Source organism: Eubalaena glacialis, chromosome 2 (assembly GCF_028564815.1).
Source record: "Eubalaena glacialis isolate mEubGla1 chromosome 2, mEubGla1.1.hap2.+ XY, whole genome shotgun sequence".
NCBI lineage: Eukaryota > Metazoa > Chordata > Mammalia > Artiodactyla > Balaenidae > Eubalaena > Eubalaena glacialis.
The window spans coordinates 120,492,297-120,511,284 of NC_083717.1; the positions used below are offsets into that span (position 1 = coordinate 120,492,297).

At 44.1% G+C, this 18,988-nt stretch overlaps 1 protein-coding gene across 5 annotated transcripts; it reads right to left on the reverse strand.

Annotated features, from left to right (window-relative positions):
• Positions 1–321: 321 nt before the first annotated feature.
• On the reverse strand, positions 322–8,239 carry HAUS4 (HAUS augmin like complex subunit 4). 5 transcript variants are annotated; one of them, XM_061182361.1, is made up of 11 exons: positions 8,033–8,239; positions 6,853–6,984; positions 6,268–6,352; positions 4,641–4,783; positions 4,419–4,550; positions 3,944–4,078; positions 2,699–2,795; positions 1,652–1,797; positions 1,378–1,508; positions 948–1,016; positions 322–796 (listed from the first exon to the last, which is right to left on the reverse strand). In XM_061182361.1, the coding sequence occupies exons 3-11, from the start codon at positions 6,320–6,322 to the stop codon at positions 613–615; spliced, it is 1,092 nt and encodes a 363-aa protein (XP_061038344.1). In that variant the 5' UTR covers positions 6,323–6,352; positions 6,853–6,984; positions 8,033–8,239; the 3' UTR covers positions 322–612. The 5 variants fall into 5 exon arrangements, with proteins under 5 accessions (XP_061038344.1, XP_061038343.1, XP_061038348.1 ...); XM_061182360.1 differs by lacking the exon at positions 6,853–6,984; XM_061182365.1 differs by lacking the exons at positions 6,853–6,984; positions 8,033–8,239 and adding an exon at positions 7,897–7,958.
• Positions 8,240–18,988: the final 10,749 nt, after the last annotated feature.

Here is an 18,988-nt window from a genome sequence, read left to right on the forward strand (position 1 = left end):
GCGTGCCTAGAGCCCGTGCTCCACAACAAGAGACGCCACCGCAATGAGAAGCCCACTCACCGCAACTAGAGAAAGACCGAGCATAGCAACGAAGACCCAACACAGCCAAAAATAAATTAATTAATTAATTTAAAAAAAAAAGACTCCACGTGGGTGGGCTGGCCCTTCAACCTCCCCCCTTTGAGTAAGCATTACGGCTCCATCTCTATTTGGATCCACTCAGTTTCCCTCCTTATCCATATAGCCTTTTTTTTTTTTTTTTTTCCATATAGCCTTTGATATTCTTTTTTTATCTTTGCCCAAAGGAAAATGACTAAAATCCTCAGATACAACATTATCACTTTATTCAGGAGATAATCAAGTATGATACAGGGCTGACACTGACAAACAGCTGTACAGAAAATTATACAAATCTGTTACATTTGCTAGAAGAGACTCTCATTGTAAACAAGGAAGAAAAACCAGGAGGGTGCCTAAAGGACTGCAGTGTTTTGAGCAAGTGTCCCCACGCTCCCTTGAGTGAAGGTGGGCTCAGGTGGTGGTGGCCCTTTCAGCAGGAAGAGGAGGAGGCAGCCCCTATGCAGAAGCTGAGCCTCCTGGCCCCGCCCACACTCAGCGGCAGGCCTTGCTGAACTCCTGGAGGGCCCAGCGCTTGTTCTCAGTTGCCTGCTTGAGTTGGGTGTACTCTTTCACCAGCCTGTCAAACTCCTCCCCGAGGACCTCGTAGGTGTTCAGGACCTGTCGGGACTTCTCCATGTCCTGCTCTTGTAGGTGAATGGCCCCCTCCAAACGGTCCCTAAAAGCCCAGGCACAGAAGATACAATATAAGGATCTGGTTCCTCAGAAAGTACACGAGAATGAGAAGGCACTAAAATGAATGAGTCTGGAGGGTGGAGGGTATGGGGACAAGCTCTGAATAGCTGCGTCAGGCTCTTGGGAGTTCTCACCTAATGAGACGATGAACTTCCACTTTCTCATCAGTGTAAGTGTCAGACAAAATCTTTAGCTCTTCCATCCTGACCGAGGGAAGAAAGAAATGTCAAGCTGAGGATCCCTGACAGCAGCAGACTTAGGAATGGGACACAGGACCTGCCAATGGTCAAGGTCCTGTGTTGAGCAGTGACAGGATAAACAAGGTCATTCCAAATTCCTGAGCAATTTAGCTCACAATAAACCACCTATTTCAGAGGGCTTTAAAATAAAAGACCCAAGAATGTTGACAGCTTTAGAGTAATCCAAAGGCTAATACTGCTATGTGACATTTACTGAACACCCACAGGGTGCCAGGCATGATGGAGACGAAAGAGATGAGAGCGAGGGTTGGAGGGGGTGGTGTATGAGATGGAGTTCCTCAGATGCGCGGCGGTCACAGCTCACCGCAGCTTAAGGATCATGGCGCTGCACTTGATCTCCAGGTACTGGGCATTGATACGGTCCAGCTCAGACTGAGTCTTCAGCCGGTGCTCCTGAAGAAGCCTCTGCAGCAAGGCCAGGCAGCGGAGAAGCACCTGAGCACCCGGGAGGCAGGAGCAAGAGGGCGGCCACGAAAGAGAGTAGAAAAGAAAGCAGATCAGAAATCCCTGGCTTCCCCAGAGGGGCCCCTGGGGTCAGGGTAAAAATGAAAGGAGGCCATCCCACCGCCCTGCCAAACCTGGGAGTAGGTGGCACTCTTCTTCTCCAGGAGCACCATCTGCTCCTTCTGCTGGCTCCTGGCATCCTGGCACTGCTGCTTCTCACCCACCAGGACCTCTGCGAGGTTCCATACCTTTGCCGCCTTCAGGGTTTCACTGTCTGAATCTGGGCAGAGACAGAGCGCTGGATAGGAAAACCCTAATTGCTCCTGCCCTTTGAAGGCCATGTTTCAGTGCCCCTATCCGATATCTAACCCTACAAATTCTGTCTTCCTCCAGGTTTTCTTCTGATGGCCTGGTAAAAACAGCCCAGTTCTCATAAAGTTCTCTCCATTCTTACTTTGAATTCCAGATTTGGCCCTTAATTCTTTTTTATTAATCTTTTTTTAAAAATTATTTATTTATTTATTTATTTTTGGCTGTGTTGGGTCTTTTCTTTTAATTTTATTTATTTTATTTATTTATTATTTTTGGCCGCATTGGGTCTTCGTTGCTGTGCGTGGGCTTTCTCTAGTTGCGGGGAGCGGGGGCTACTCTTCATTGCGGTGGCCTCTCCTGTTGCGTAGCACGGGCTCTAGGCGCGCGGGCTTCAGTAGTCGTGGCGCACGGGTTCTAGAGCACAGGCTCAGTAGTTGTGGGGCGCGGGCTTAGTTGCTCCACGGCATGTGGGACCTTCCCGGACCAGGGCTCAAACCCGTGTCCCCTGCATTGGCACGTGGATTCTTAACCACTGCGCCACCAGGGAAGCCCTGGCCCTTAACTCTTAAATCATAGAAATAAAGAAAAGGTCAACTCCTATTAACCTGAACTTTACTCCCTATTTCATTCTGATTCTCTTAAGAACAAACTATCCTTCCCTGCAGCAAGAGGATGCTGCCACCTTGCTGAATAAAAGAAGCCCGTACAAAATTTCTTGCTTTTATTCTACCAGCAAGGAAACAAACAAGTAAACATTTCCAACGCTTCTCAGCTTCTGTCCCAAATCTAAAATTCAAACACATTATTCTCAAAAGAGAAGACCAGGAGCCCTGAAGGCCAGCCATGAACAGAACACAGCCAGCACGCACCTGAACTGGGATTGTGGTAGCAGAGCAGAGTGAAACATTTCTTCTTGAGCTGCTCCTCCACTTCAAGCAGGAGCCGGGCTCTCATCCACACAAAATCCTACAGCCACAGAAGTGAAAAGAGAGATGTAGACGGACTGTTGGAACTAGGAAGATCCAGTCAATGAATATGTGATGATTAACAATCTCAATGATAACCAAAGAAAATGCATCAAGAGACATCAGGGAGATTAATTTTTAACCTATCAAATTAGCAAAGAATAGAGTGACTGTCAAGATCCCATGTTGATGAAAATGTGGGGACCTAGGTGCACTGGGAGCTCCTCTCTGGACAGCAGTTTGGCAATATGTACCAGTGTGTTCTATGTGTGTAGCCTGTGACCTGGTGATCCCACTTCAAGCACTAACACTCGGAAAATAATCATACAAAGACACGTATGAACTAGCATGTTCCTATCAGTGTGGTTTCTACCAGCAAAAATGTGGAAATAACCTTAAATTAATATCTATCAATAACGTTAAGCAAATTATGCTACATCCATACAATGGAATCCTAACTGGAATTTAAACTGATGATATAATAAGGACTCTGAGCACTAACTATGTGCCTGGACACTGCTGAGAGTGCCTTAGGAAGGAGGGAGGGATAAATTAGGAGGTTGGGATTAACAATATACACACTACTATATATAAAATAGATAACCAACAAGGACCTACTGTATAGCACAGGGAACTCTACTCAATATTTTATAATAACCTATAAGGGAAAAGAATCTGAAAAAGAATAGATATAAATATACATATAACTGAATCACTTTGCTGTACACCTGAAACTAACACAATATTGTAAATCAACTACACTTCAATTAAAAAAAAAAAAAGAATGCTTTAGGAGGTATCATCTTATTTACAGTTATTTGAAAAGTAATATATATACCTGAAAATAATCATATACTTGAAAAAAGTCCAAAATATATTGTGAAAACAGATTATATTCTCTATACAGGTATGGAAGGTATAATACTATTTATGTCAAGCTGTATATAATAATACTGCATTTATTTCTAGGTTTAGTATTTCAGCTTTTACTTTCTTCCTTGTAGTGTCTTTCTTATTTACTAGAGTTTGACCACCACGAACATGTTTCATTTTTATAGAAACAATAAAGCTTAACCAAAAAATGTTTAAATATATGGGAGAAATTAAGCCATTTCCCTTCTTTGGTCCCAATATCTGCTCCCCGCCAACCTCTGAGGGTGGCATGAGCTCCAGAAGGTCCACCTTCTCCAGCCCAAGCAATGGGGGCACCTCCCTCTCCTGGCTGGGACCTAAGAGCTGTGTCAGCTCAGTCACGAGCAGCCGCTGTTCCAGGGTCTCATGAAACTGAGAGAGAGAATAAAAAACAAAAAGAAGTTACTATAAAACTTCTCCCACTCCACCTCCTCCATCCTCACAAACCAGTTTTTCACACATCTTCAAAGTCCTCAAACGTGTCATCCCCTTCGGATAACTTCCCAGCTGCCAGTACTTTCTCCTGTCAATCTTTCTTTTCAAAACCCTGACAACACACCCACCTCTCCCCCATAACTACAGTCCCTTTCTTTCTTGATAACCATTACTCAAAGCTCCTATTTCCCCCAGATCATAGAATCAGTTGAAGCCATAGCTGGCCTGGTCATTCCTACAGCTGGCACCAATGCCTACTTCATCTCTCCTGCCTCACCTTTTTGTCCTCAGAAGTTAAATTTCTGTCTTGAGTCTTCACATAGTAGTCCACAAGCAGCTCTTGAATGACTCTCTGTAAAATTTCAGACCTTAACCACGTTGTCTTATGCAATCGAACTTCCTTCCACGCCTAAAAAAACAAAAAAATTCCAGGTAGGAACCCCTCTTTCTCAGAAGATATTTCCTTCCTCCCTATTAGCCCTTCTCCCAGGGCCCTTACCTGAGCCTGCTCCTTTGCCAGTGTGAGGCTTAAGCCACTCTCGTCCACGTGTTGTGAGAGACTCAGCAGCAGTTTGCTGAAGTGTGGGTTCTGTAATAGGTCCTCTTCACTCAGGTTACAAGGAGGGAGCTGTTTGCTGCACACTTAAAGGGATGTCCCCCATAGGGACCAAAAAGCAAAGACAGTATGGACTCAATTTATATAACTGAGCATAACTCTTAGCTTAATACTCAATTCCAAAAAACCCCTAGGCTTTTGGTAGGGAAGTTTTCTAAATCGAATGAAAATTTTAAGAAAATCAAAAAATAGGGAATTCCCTGGTGGTCCAGTGGTAAGGACTCTGTGCTTTCACTGCCGAGGGCCCGGGGTTCAATCCCTGGTCAAGGAACTAAGATCCCACAAGCCCTGTGGCGTGGCCAAAAAAGAAAGAAAGAAAGAAAGAAAGAAAGAAAAAAATCCACAAATAAACTAGAGGCAATACTCAAAGTAACAAGTATTTATATTATATACAAGGACATTAATCAAGAATTAGGGAATGAGTCTTAAAAAAACTAAGATCTTAGAAAATGGCAATGCAGTTGGAAAATATTAGACAAAGAGAATCAAGAATAAGGGACTCGTTGGTATACCACAGTACCTAAAATGCCTCATTCACACAGAATACCTAGAGCTCTTGAGGAAGGGAAAAAAAAAAAACACATGTAAAGTTCCCTCTTTGTATGTGATCTCTAGTCGCATAAGCAAGACTGAGAGAAGGTATATTCTTAACAGTAAATTAAAAATTTAACTAACCAAATTCTCCTTATTGTAAATAGACTGAGTAACCCATGTGGATGCAGAACAGCATATGCATGAGAAAAAGTGCAAGAAGTCAGGATCCACTGCTTATTCCATATGCTCAAAGGGCTTTTTTTCCATCTCTTTTCCCAGCTTTCTGCTGAGGTCTTCTGTTTTACTCCCACTTACCAAACACTTACATTTTCATTCTTTGGACCATCATACCAGAGTCCTTTTAGAGAATAAGAAATCTCTCTTTTTTTTCCGCCAAGGCATTGAAAGATCACTATGGAAATGGTCAAAATACAGAAGATTCAAGTTTTTGAAGGATTCAAGAAAGGATTTGAGATATGCAAAGAATTCAAGATATGGAAGGATCTGAGATTTTGGAGGACAGGATATGAGAAAACTCAAGACACAGGTAGGAAGGTAGCTTTCAAAAGTTCACTGGCCACCCTCATCTTCAGGATATGCTTGCTAACTCAGCATGCGAGCATCTTGAAATTTTAGTCTACTGCACTAGCAGGTACCGAACAGGAGTCAGTATAATCTGTCTGCCAATAAGAGAGTGTTTAAGAATCTTCAAGTATTCTAGCTTCCCTAGAAAGTTAGGCTTCTGTGTGAGAAACCATACCGGTGAACATTATAAATCCTTTTTTTATTTTTTTGGCAACATCGCATGGCATCTCAGTTCCCCAACCAGGGGATGAACCCAGGCCATGGCAGTGAAAGTGCCGAATCCTAACCACTGGACCATCAGGGAATTCCCCCTTTTTATTACAGAAGACAAGACCCTAGATAAGACCTCTGTGGATAAGTCCTCAAACCTCTTGCAAATGGCTACCCTTACCTTGTTGGAGTATTTCCATCCCTTCTCCAGATGAGCAGAAATCCCCTGATGCCATCTGTTTTTCTTGTGATTCTTATCTGTCCAACTGAGTAAAAGAAACAAAAAGATAAATAAACTGGCTTGGCTGCTCGAGGGAGACAACTACCTTGGGTTCAAATTTCTGTCATCTACAAGCAGGGGAGGAGAAACACCTCTTACAGGGCGGGGACTATGTCACACATCCTGGGTCCTGTCTGAAAAGGAGCCTCCTTGGGAAAGAAAACTTTCCAATTCACTAGTCTAAACGGGAGGATGGCCCCCTCCCCCCACCATTATGTCTAAGGTTAAAACTGAGCTGCTGCTTTCTAGTTATGAGTGAACTGGGAAAAGGGGGGAAAAAATCCAGGTCTGCTTTTTTCTCCAGTCAAATAACTCAGCTATCAAATTCCACAATAGTTTCTTGTGCTTCTTTAACTTGTCCTTTCATCTGAGATCTGTTGGTAGTTTTTGATCATTAACTCTAGAAACATCCTTCAGGAGTGACGAATCATTCCACACTTGAACAAAAACAACTGGTTTTCACATAACAGCGTTAGTAAAGAGCACCTGGAGGAAAGAGCATGACAAGAAGACTGACAGGGAGGTCAGGGCCAGAAGAGGAACTCAAAGGTGTATTAATGCATCTGAGGCCGGGAGGACGACGTGAGCCGTCGGTGTTTTGCCAGAACACGGAGTACACTGAAAAGAATGACATCAACACAAAAGGGCAGTAAAGATGGGCACAGTTTGGACTCTGTGGAGACAAAATTTTTCCCTTGACATGACTTCCCATTTTTTTCTTTCTTTGCTCCACCCCCTCCTCTCTGCAAAGTATCAAACTCCAAAGGGAAGCTGAGCCTCCCAAAGCAGAACAGACATAGGTTACTATGATTTAACACTTCATGTTCACAGAACATTTGGTTTACTCCCTGGTTTTATGAGTAACATCAAAGTAACTACTCATTTGTGTTGTAACATGGTCTAGAGGGGGACGTAGCTGAAGTATCAGAATGCTAAGACTTAATTTGCGGCTCAGCCGTTGCTTCTGTGCAAATTTAAAGGAATTGCTTTTTTGTGCCAAACTTTTTCCCACCTGCAAAACTGAGATAACGATTCCTGCCTTGGATGAGACATTAAGAATTAATAACACAATCGACTTGTCAACAAAAGCCACTACTTAGTTAAGCTCAGTGTTTTAGCATTCTGTTTATCACAGATCTAAGCCTGCAAATAAATTTTGCAGGGAAACTTCGCCCACGGAAATGAGGACCAATCCAAATTTCAAAAAAGTCAGCTGTTCTTCCCTCCCTAGGGGAAGTGCCCACTTGGGGTTTTTTAGGGTTCTTTCTTTTACCCTTTTAAAGTGCTACAGGGCGTGAACGGTGGCGGCAATCAGGCTCGATTCTCCACCCTTTGCACTCAGACGTGTTAAAACGGTGATACAAGGACCGAAGCATTTAAATGTTCTGACTCAGGCGTCTTTTAAATTCTTAGAGCTGTCTTTACACGCTGCACTGAACGTTAAATTGATTTTACAGGTATTTTCACAAGATGTGACCCTTACAGGGCCCGAGATGAATCAAAATGCGGAGCGGGCTCTCCAGCGCCTACTTTCCTTCCGTCTGGGCAGTCAAGGATTCCCAAGGCCGAGGGCGGTCTCGGCGACCGGATACCGGGGACTGGCCAGCTTGACCCTCCCAGCGCTCCTCCTCCCCGCAGCGCCGCCCGCCGACCCTCCGGAGCAAACCTGCACAGCGTGGGCAGCTGAAGCTCCCGAGGCAGTGCCGAGGGGGCTGGGGAGGGCAGGCCGGCGGCGGCAACACCCTGCCCCCGGCCGCGCCCGGGCTCCGGAAGCTCTCTCTCGGGCCGGGCGCAGGGGCTGCGGGAAGCCAGGCCCCGGAGGACCGCGCGGGGAGGTCGGGGGAGGGGGAAAGGCCGAAAGCGCACCGGAGGCAGTGGTAGGGGGCGGGGCCCCGCTCGAGGCGGGAACGCAGGCTCCGCCCCCCGCCTCGCTCGCGCCCTTAGACCCCAACGGCCGGAAGACTGGGTGTTCGGAATCCGGGCTGGGAAAGGGAGACGTCGTAGGCAGACTTCTTTGCCCTTTCTCCTGGGTACCTTCCCCCATGTTGAGGGCAAACGTTGAGAAGATGGTAGTAATTGCCAGCTTCTACTGAGGGCCCACGATGAGTCAGACTACGCCAAGCGTTTTACTTGCCTTGCCCCGCCCCGTTTAGTTCTTACAGTGTCCTGCGAGGAAGTCACTATCATACCCATTTTACAGAGGGGAAGACTAAAGCGCAAAGAGGTTATGTGGCTTGCTCGAGGTCGCGGCTTGCAGAGTGTAAACCTGACCCAAGGGCCCTCTGAACCGTCCCAGACCTACCGCCCACCCCGACCCTGTCTGCAAGTCTCCTTGGTCAGGCGCTTCCAGCCCTGCCCCTTGGGTGGGCTTCCCATCCAATTTCCTCCCCCAGGCTCCTCCTCTGCCCTCTCCTTTACCTCTCATCCTTCACTAAAACCCCTGTCTTCTTTTTTTAGACTATGTGGACATTTATTGTTTGCTTAACCAGAAGTCTGGAGCTGGGGGTCCTAAGGCTTCTTAGCAGCTCCCTGGTATCAAGGTTGTTTGCAATTCTCTTCTCAATCCCCTCATGGTCAAAAGGTGGCTTCAGAAGTTCAAGGAGTACATCCTCTCAACAGCATCCCAAGCAAGAAGGAAGGGGAAGAGCCTTCTTCCTGTAACAGTCAGGGAAGAAAATCTTTCCCAGAAGCACCCAGCAGACTTTCCCATATGTCTTATTGCCAGGTTGGGTCACCTGCCCACCCCTAGACCAGTGAGCTGGATGTCTTACATTTGCCCCCCAGATCCACCTTCTGTTCTTCAACCTATGTAGAAGGTAAGGACTACCTCAGGACTTCAGGGTTCCCATATTCCCTGACTGGTATCATCAGCCAATGGGGGATCCCAGCAGGAGGTGGGAGGGAGAGAAGACAGTGATGGGAGGAGGAGGACAATTCCCCTAACTTCCTCTCTGGCCTTGACCTCAGGCTGGCTATGGACTTTGACCAAAGGTCATTGCTCCTCTCAGGGGGGTCTCCCCACCTCTCTCTGTCTTAACCCTCACCCACCCTTTTTTCAAAGTCGACTGGAATTAGGTGAATTATTTTTAAAATATTTGATGTTAAGTAAATTGCACCAAGGTTATGAAATCTCTTGCATCAGAGAAGCAGATAGTCTGGGGTAGAGGGAAAAGAATCTCAGGGCTAGATGTGCTGGGTGGCAGAGAGTTTAACCTTTTCTTTTGGTACCAACTAGAGAATTCTGCTAGCAATACATAGGGAAATAGGGTGATCCAGTGCAGAAATTTTTTACCCCTGGTCATCTTGTCAACTTCCACCTTTCATGCTTAATGTTAAAGTGCTGTCATTTTCTAAGGCTTTTAAAGATCATTTATGCTTCCTCAGTTCTGTAGTGCAGCGTCATTAAATATCAGGCATAATGTCCCTAGCAAACAGCACTTGGAACAAAATAGCAAGCGTGCTTTGGTGACTCAGAGCTGATCAGAAATCTACTGAAATTTCATGTCTCATAGTTGCCAAATTTTCTAAAATGGTACTACAAAGCTTTGGCTAAGTAGCTCTAAAGTACTGGGGAAATGAGGAGGTGAAGGGTACAGAGGCCTGTCTTCAGGTAGGAGGGCAGAGGGGAGAGCCTTGGGAAGCCTTGAATTGGATCAAACCTTCACATGCAATTATCTGTTCCATCTCTGTCTCTAACAAACTGTGTGACCTTGGGTTTCTGGTTCCTTATCTGTCAAAAGGAAGAACTAACATATTTCTAGCTCCTCCAATCTCACAGTGTTGATGTAATGATCAAATGAGATAATGGCTGAGATAATGCTTTGGAAAGACTATCAAAGTGAGGTGTTTTACAACTGACACTTATTAAGCACTTATTAATTGCCTTGGGAGAGACACAAAGATAAATAGGACTCAGTCCTTGCCCTGAAGACGTTCATAATCTAGTTTAGAAGATAAAACATACATATGAAAAGCAAACAGTACATGGCAGCAAAAAGGTGTCAAAAGAGCAGTTTAGATTATAAATACCAGAGAAACTTGAAGAAGGTACAGAACTCTTTCTGCAGGAATGGATAGGGAAGACTCTGAAATAAATCTTCTCTTAGCTGGGCCTGAAAGGAGAGGAAATTTGGATCATTTCGAATGGAGGAAGCATCCCAGCAAGTGGAGGCAGAGACAAGGAGTCCAAGCTGCATTCTGGGTCCAAGAGGAGACCAGACCAGGTGAAGTGAAAGACTTCACAGGCCAGTTCTACTTAAGACGAGAAAGTTGAGCCTATAGACCATCCTGGCAGCTAAGACTGCAGCAGAATACCGAAAAAGGATCTTACAATCGACACCATCTGGTGTCCTTGAGCAAGAAAGAATTGCAAGAGAGGCCCTAGAATCCATTCTCTTTCTCTCTCCCCATCCCTCCCTCCCTCTCTATCTCTTTGCTCTGGATTTTTTAAAAAACAGCTTTATTGAGGTATTTTGGCATCCAATATTTAAAGTGTACTGCTCATTAAGTTTTGACATAACTATACATCTGTGAAACCATCACCACAATCAACATTGTGAACATAGGCATCATTCCCTAAGTGATTACTTGTGCCCCTTTGTAATTCCTCTCTCGGGCCCCTCGCAACCACTGATCTGCTTTCTGTCACTGTGGATTAGTTTGCACTTTGTAGAATTTTATATAAATGGAATCAAATAAAGATGTACTCTTTTTTGTCTGGCTTATTTTACTCAGCATAGTTAATTTTGAGTTTTATCCATGTTGTTGCTACTCTCAATAATTCATTTTTTTTCAGTTCATGTTTTTATTGTTGAGAAGTGCTACAGAATCCTCTTTAAAACCTTAATTTTGGGGGGTTTGTATTTAAGGAGGTGCTTCCTCCATGTCCCCAAGGTACCTATCTCAGTGCTTGGCATACAGAGGCACTTATTTGTTGAAAGGATGAATTTTTGACCACCCCACAGTGCTAATACCTTATATAGTTTTGTTTGTTCCGTGGGATGCTTGGCCTTTATAGGCCTGTCTCTTCATCACTGTTGTTCATCTCACCTTCTGCTATACCATATGCACAATACAATCGCTCACTTCTTAAATGTTCTTTAATGATAAAGCCATGAACATGCTCAAGTATTCCTGAGCTAGACTCTGGTGGAGGAGGGGGTGTTAGGGGGGAGGTGGAGAAAGATAAATTAGGCATAACTCCTGTTCACAATCTAGCTCTACCTTCTTGAAGACATTGCTCTTGACTGAGTATTCAAAAAAATATTCAAAAACATATTCACATATGTTTTAACGATAATAAATGTAAATGGGAGTCTGAGAAAAAGTCTACTTAGCCTTTCAGACTTGGGCCATTCCTTTGCTGCATTGTTTAGAATTGCAGAGAAGAATGGAGATTTGCTGAGAATATTGCAGGGACTCTGCCTCCCATACCCTAGCCAGGAAACAAAACGCTGCTCCAAAGATAGAGATTTCGGGTGAGCATTTAGGATTCTACTTATCAAACTAATGGAAAGTTTTGAGTAGAATATTTTCTCCCACTGAAAATTTGGGCTTATATAACCCGTTTCAAAGCTAGGACATTAAAATAGCCATTGAATTATGGAACCATGCTTAACTGAGCAATTGTCTAGAAAAAAAAATTTTAAAAACCATACCACTTTGGGGAATTCCCTGGTGGCCTAGTGGTTAGGATTCAGTGGTTTCACTGTGGAGGCCCGGGTTCGATCCCTGGTTGGGGAACCGTCCCACATGCCATGCAGCGTGACCAAAATACAAAAATAAATAAATAAAAATTAACAAACAAACAAAGCCATACCACTTTGAAAGTACCTGAAGACAAGTAGCAGGAATATATTATGGTATTACGGACTCAGAAGCTAGTTTCAGGAATAAAAATTTTACAGGCAGTCAAGAGATTTCAGAATTATTTTCAAGGGTGTTCACTGGAAAATGAAGTTATTCAGAGCCACAACTATTGATGATTAAGCCAGAAAATTTCATGCCCATTGTAAGTACATGATTTAAGGAGAAAACAGGTGGATAAAGAAAATATGTAATCAACCTATGACATCAAATGAAAATTTTAGAACAAATGTTCATAATGTGCCACTTTTGCAAACGCTTAACCCTTCCAAGGGGCTTTCAAACCCAGCGCTGTGGCTTCAAGGATGGCCTGACTGTTCATGGAAACTTGTTATACAAACTGGAATGAGCCTGGTTTTACTGAGAAGCTGTTGTGAGCTAGGATATAAACAAGGCCTGATAGGAAATTTTGGATCTCAAAGAAAAGCTGAGAAGTTTGGCTCAAAAAATGGGACAGATTGAAACCATTTTTACCACAGGGATATGAAACAGTTAAAGGAAACTGACTCAGAAGAAGATTCATATCATTTTGAAAAGCTAGACATGAAGCACAACGTGTTCAGTTCTTGTTATAACCGACCGAGTTTGCTGCGCAAACACGTACCAGGCTGATAAAGTATTTCCCTGGGCTTTAAACTGACGATGACACTGTCTCATACTGAGCTGCATATGGAAGAGATTTTCTCCTTTAAAAATTGTGTCAGAGCCAGTGGGAGAAATAGACCTACCAAAGGGCATTTGGAGTTTCATGCTTGGGAAGAACATACACTGTAAATATTGAAACGCTTCCTATGATTAAGGTGTTATGCAAAAAAAAAAAAAAAAAGCAAAACCTTGAGGAAGATAGCAATATAGTATACTTTCTATATTCCATTTACCAAAGAGAAATTTTGCCAAACTAATTTATAGTTTTCAACCATGGTAGCTAAGTAGATTAAGTGTTACATCTGGGTTTCCCATGGCTGGGTTGCTGTATAAAAACCCAGGCACAGATATTTCTGGAATGCATGCTTTTCTTGGGCAGCATTTCAAAACTAATTTATTGGTATTTTCAAATGATTAATAATGGGAGACCCTACGGATGGGGAGCCCTTGATCATCCAAATCAAGGGTTACTGACTCACAAGTCTATAGGAGGGCTTCCCTGGTGGCGCAGTGGTTGAGAATCCGCCTGCCAATGCAGAGGTCACGGGTTCAAGCCCTGGTCCGGGAAGATCCCACGTGCTGCGGAGCAACTAAGACTGTGCACCACAACTACTGAGCCTGCGCTCTAGAGCCCGCGAGCCACAACTACTGAGCCCACGTGCTACAACTACTGAAGCCCGTGCACCTAGAGCCCGTGCTCCACAACAAGAGAAGCCACCGCAATGAGAAGCCTGCACACTGCAACAAAGAGTAGCCCCGGCTGGCCGCAACTAGAGAAAGCCCGCGCACAGCAACGAAGACCCAACGCAGCCAAAAATAAATAAATAAATAAATTTATAAAAAAAAATAAAGTTGGGGCTTCCCTGGTGGCACAGTGGTTAAGAATCCGCCTGCCAATGCAGGGGACACGGGTTCGAGCCCTGGTCCGGGAAGATCCCACATGCCGTGGAGCAACTAAGCCCGTGCGCCACAACTACTGAGCCTGCGCTCTAGAGCCCGCGAGCCACAGCTACTGAAGCCCGTGTGCCACAACTACTGAAGCCCGCGCGCCTAGAGCCTGTGCTCTGCAACAAGAGAAGCCACCACAATGAGTAGCCTGCGCCCCGCAACAAAGAGTAGCCCCCGCTCACTGCAACTAGAGAAAGCCCGGGTGCAGCAGCGAAGACCCAATGCAGCCAAAAATTAAATAAATGAATAAATAAATAAATTTATAAAAAAAAATAATAATAAAGTCTATGGGAGCCAGGCAGGTAATTAATGTATGAAGGGCACAGACCAAAGAGTGGTGGAGACTGTGACAAACTAAGGAGAGAATACGTCAAGCAAAGGAGCAGCCATCACTCAGTTCCGACCAGTTGCTGCCATGTGGCAATGGAAGCCCGGGGTGACAGATCTTCTGATTATTCAAAAAACCTTAGAAACCCAGCTCTTTGTATATAATATCCAGATTTTTATATGAAATCTCCTGAATTGTAAATGTTGGCAACCAGTTATTCATAATAGCTTATTATTATTACAGAGGAAGTACACATGCATCATATAAAAACGGAAAATGTAGGCCAACAACAACAGAACATATTCCCACCACTCAGAGAACACCACTGTTAACACCTTAGTGCATATCCTTTCAGATCTTTTTTATTCATAAATATATAGACATTTTAAAAGCAAAATGATTATGGTTTTGGAACTGGTATTTTATTAATGATTTTGACCTTTCCATTTCAGTAAATTTTCACCCCATCTAATCCCCTGTCCATATTAAAACATTTCCAGTTGACCACAAACATCTTTTGTAGCAATTTGTTTAAACTAACAGGGAATCCAGGACCATGCATTGTATTATTATTGTATACCTTAAGTCTCTTTCATAGCAGTTTTGGCTTAAAAAAAAAAATCATACTGACTTGCTGAAGAGAGCTGGCCAGTTGCCCTGCAGAATGCTTCACCTCCTAGATTTGTCCAGTTGCTTCCTCTTAGTGTCCATTAGTTCGTTTCTCTATCCCCAATATTTCCTGTAAACTGTAAGTTATATCTAATACTTCTTTTGGGGTAGGGAGCAGCTAGAATATATGCTAGGTTGGGTTATGTATTTGCCTCATACCAGAACTGGCCTACTGGTAAGTGATACCAAGACTGTTTCCAGGAAATGAGTGATGACAGTCTGATCCCTCCAATATACAGTTACATTTTTGTCCTCAAGTTTGTAAACTGACAGTGTTACTTGGCGCTGTATGAATGTGCAGTTGTCTACCAATGATTTCACCTATGGTTTTTAACACCAATTAATAATCTTTGCTAGGCTCAATAGTTTTATCAAAGTTCACAAAATGCCATTTTTCCAATTCTGTCATTCTTTCTACATTTATTAGCTGGCATTTTTTCCTTCTTCAACTAGGGTTCAAGTTAATACTATAAAAAATAACTCCCGGTGGGCCAAACTCAATGCATTTGGGGACAGGATTTAGCCAGTGGGCTGCCGCCTTCTGATCTACACTCTAAGCCAGACCGTTTCATCACTGTCACCTGTACCCTGCGCATTAGGTCTCGTTTGTAACACTCAATTTCTTTGCATTTGTTGACACGTTGCTTGTAATCTTCTCACCGCATTTTATGTGTGTATTTATCTCCCTGGCTGGACTGTGGCCTCCTCAAGGACAGGGACTCCCCTGCAGTGTATTTCCTTTGTTTCCCCTAATGTGCTCTTAAAGGTACTTTGGTGATTGCTAATCCTAATTAACAAAAAAGCACTAATAAGAACCAAAAGTTTTCATTATTATCTCTCGTGTTCCCTGGCTTTCCCACTAAAACTTGCCCTAATTATCTGTCATAGTGAAGCACTTGTCTCATTTACAGTTTACTTATGCCCTGGGAGTCCCTGGGTGGGGGTAGTGGGAGGGAAGAGGGGAAATAAGCTCTTTATTAGTCTTCAGAAGTTGGAAAGTCATTTTCCAGCTGTGTGACCTTGGGTAAGTCCCATCATCACTCAGAGTTTCTATTTCTTCATTCACTAAAATGAGGTGACGGGGATATCTCTAAACGCACACCTCGCTTGGCTCTAACTCTCTAGGATACACGCCTAACCAGTACCTTTTAGTAGATGTTCCTCCTAACCCATCTCTCCCTGCTCCCTTCACATGGGTCAACACTATCCTTTCTAAGAGGATAGTAGCTGAAATAATACCCACAGTGGACAGAATTTGCCTCTGATGACTTCCCGACCATCACAGTTAGACCAGTCTAATCTATATGTGCCAGTAATAGTCTGCTCAGATTTCCAAGGTCAAACCTTAGGACCTCCTTCCCAACGAGGGCCAAGCGTGGACAACAGGGCCCTCCACAAGCAATTGACACAGCAGAGGCCCAGCCTTAGGTCTTCCTTGCTGCAAGGGAGGAGAGGATGGAGAGGGTTGAGATTGGTTAGACCCTTGCCCTTCTTGTGGAGTCTTGCCTTTAGGGTTCTGAATGCCCCTAGGCCAGCTCTGGGGTATGGGTCCTTCTAAAAAAGAAAAACAAAGAAATAAAAATGCTTCAACTCACTGCTTCTTCCCAATCCTTTTCTCGCAGTCCTGTTAGTCTCTTTTTATTCCCCCCTTTTTATTCCCTTCCATCTAGGTACAGTCTCAGGGACCTCATCCAAATGGCTTTCTGTGCCCTGAAACAGCTTTCTCTTATGTCCTTCTTGACTGAGGATGGTCTCCAGCCTGATTATAAATGGAGTCTTACCACTTCCGTGGCCTTGAGAGCTCCAGGTGGAAGGGGAAGCAGTCAAGTCTCTAAGAAGTAAGGCAGAGAACCCGCACCAGCCGGCTTATTCACAAACCCCATTCGGGCCTGTAGCAAACAGGGCTGGCCAGAGCAAATAGCTCAAGTCTGCTGTGAAAGCCTGACCCCTGTCCGTGACTCTCATCTAAAGAGAAACAAAACGGATCCATAATTCTTCCATTTCCCCTTTCGCCGTCTCAGGCCTATTGGCTGTTGATGAAAATCAGGTGGCAAATTGGCCAAACAAGGTCCACCTGTTGCTGTATCCTTGGCAGCATCCCATGAATCTTTCAATACCAACGGGAAATAGTAAATAGAACTGCTAAGGATGAGCAATCTCCCCGTGAACAGGAAGAAGGGAAACTCTTGAGATGTGGGGTACACTTGGAACTTGCCAGTAATGCCGTGCAGCAGCTGGGGCTTCTCCTATGCCATGGCCTGCCTTCCCTGGGCCCGTCTTCATCAGATATTAGCACTTGTTTTTCCTCAGGAAGGAGGGAGAAAGTAGCCCCAGTGGCAAGGACAGAGTCTTGGGGACCCCTCAGGGTTAGGACAGATGAGCACAGACCTAGAAAGGAATCAGCCAGTCAGTGGCAGAGGGAGGCCAAAACCACAGTAAGAAACAAAGGGTCAGAGTGACAGAGTGGACAAGACCCCCAAGAGTAAAAGAACTGAAGGGATGGATGTAAGGCTACACGTGCTTGTCTGCATTTCCCAGACCTGCAGCAGCCTGGTGAGAAATTTTCCCAGTCACAGAGCCTTTGTATTCACTTATTTAATAACAATAGTTCAGAAGAAGCAATCCCAGCTGTAGAACACGTAATTTTGTTTCAGAACATTACCCTGCCAAAAAAAAAAAAGTGCATTTCCCCCACTCTGGCACTCAATGGTGTGAATCTGATCTCTTACTTTCAGAGGCCTCTTTTTTTTTTTTTTTTTAAGTAATTAATTAATTAATTTTTGGCTGTGTTGGGTCTTCGTTTCTGTGCGAGGGCTTTCTCTAGTTGCGGCAAGCGGGGGCCACTCTTCATCGCGGTGCACGGGCCTCTCACTATCGCGGCCTCTCTTGTTGCGGAGCACAAGCTCCAGACGCGCAGGCTCAGTAGTTGTGGCTCACAGGCCTAGTTGCTCCGCGGCATGTGGGATCTTCCCAGACCAGGGCTCGAACCCGTGTCCCCTGCATTAGCAGGCAGATTCTCAACCACTGCGCCACCAGGGAAGCCCATCAGAGGCCTCTTTTATGCAATTCCCAGGTTGGCTGGCAAAGTCATCTTAGAATCATCCCTAAATGTGGAATTTCTGTTCTCAAGAGTCATTTCCAATATGAAACTCTAAGTGGTGGAGAATAAAGACTAAGGATCAAAGGTTATCAGATTAATTTGCCTAAAACCAATTCACCTAGAGACAGTTTCAAATAAGTATTTATCAAATCTGCAGCATTTCAAAAAGATTTAGCAGATTCACCCTTTCACTTTTCATTGCTGTTGTCTGTACACCTTTGTTAGTCAACTGAGTATGCCACATGCCTGTTTATTTGTTGAGACTCTATTGGCCTTTTAACAGCAGGAATGTAGTAGACAGACCAAGGCATTAAAATCATATTGAGCTCTGTTACAGTTTTCAAAGCATCTAATTTAGAAAAGAATATTGGATTAAGAAACACAAAAAATGATACACAAAATGTCTGTACCAATTCTATTTATTGCTGGAAACTTTTTAAAAAAAGTTTGAAAAGTAAGTAACAGAAAAAGATATCCATAAAGGTAGGAAGCAATCTCATCATTTACAAAGTGCTGCAAATTTGATAAATTTATGCTGCTGATAACTCAGGGGTACTCTTAGATGAAAAGATATAAATCCTTGAAATACCCAAGTGTGACAAAAAAGAACAGAACAACTAAATGGCTATAAAAATACCCAAAAGGGAACTCAGCTTTTGGTAAACTGGTCATCAAGTGAACTTTAAGTAAACAAGTTTTTAGTGGATTGGTTTTAAGAGATCTAGCCAAACTGATCAGAACCAAGTGAAAGTGTTTTGCCTCTCTGGCTCCTGGAACCTCAGAGTTTGGGAGCTGTGGTGGATATAACTCTGGTTTCCTCTGTGAGGCAGCAGGTCTGGAGAGCTGAACTACTACTAATGAACCAAGTGTAAGAGTCCCCTGACGAGAGAGAGAGAGAGAGAGAGAGAGAGAGAGTGTGTGTGTGTGCCCGTGTGTGCACACAAATGTATACTAGAGATACAGACTAGAATCAGACCTTTAGAAAATACTGGAACCCGCCTGTGTGTGCCTGTTATGTGCTACAGCACAGGCTGCACACCTGGAAAGGCCAGTCACCCACATCATGG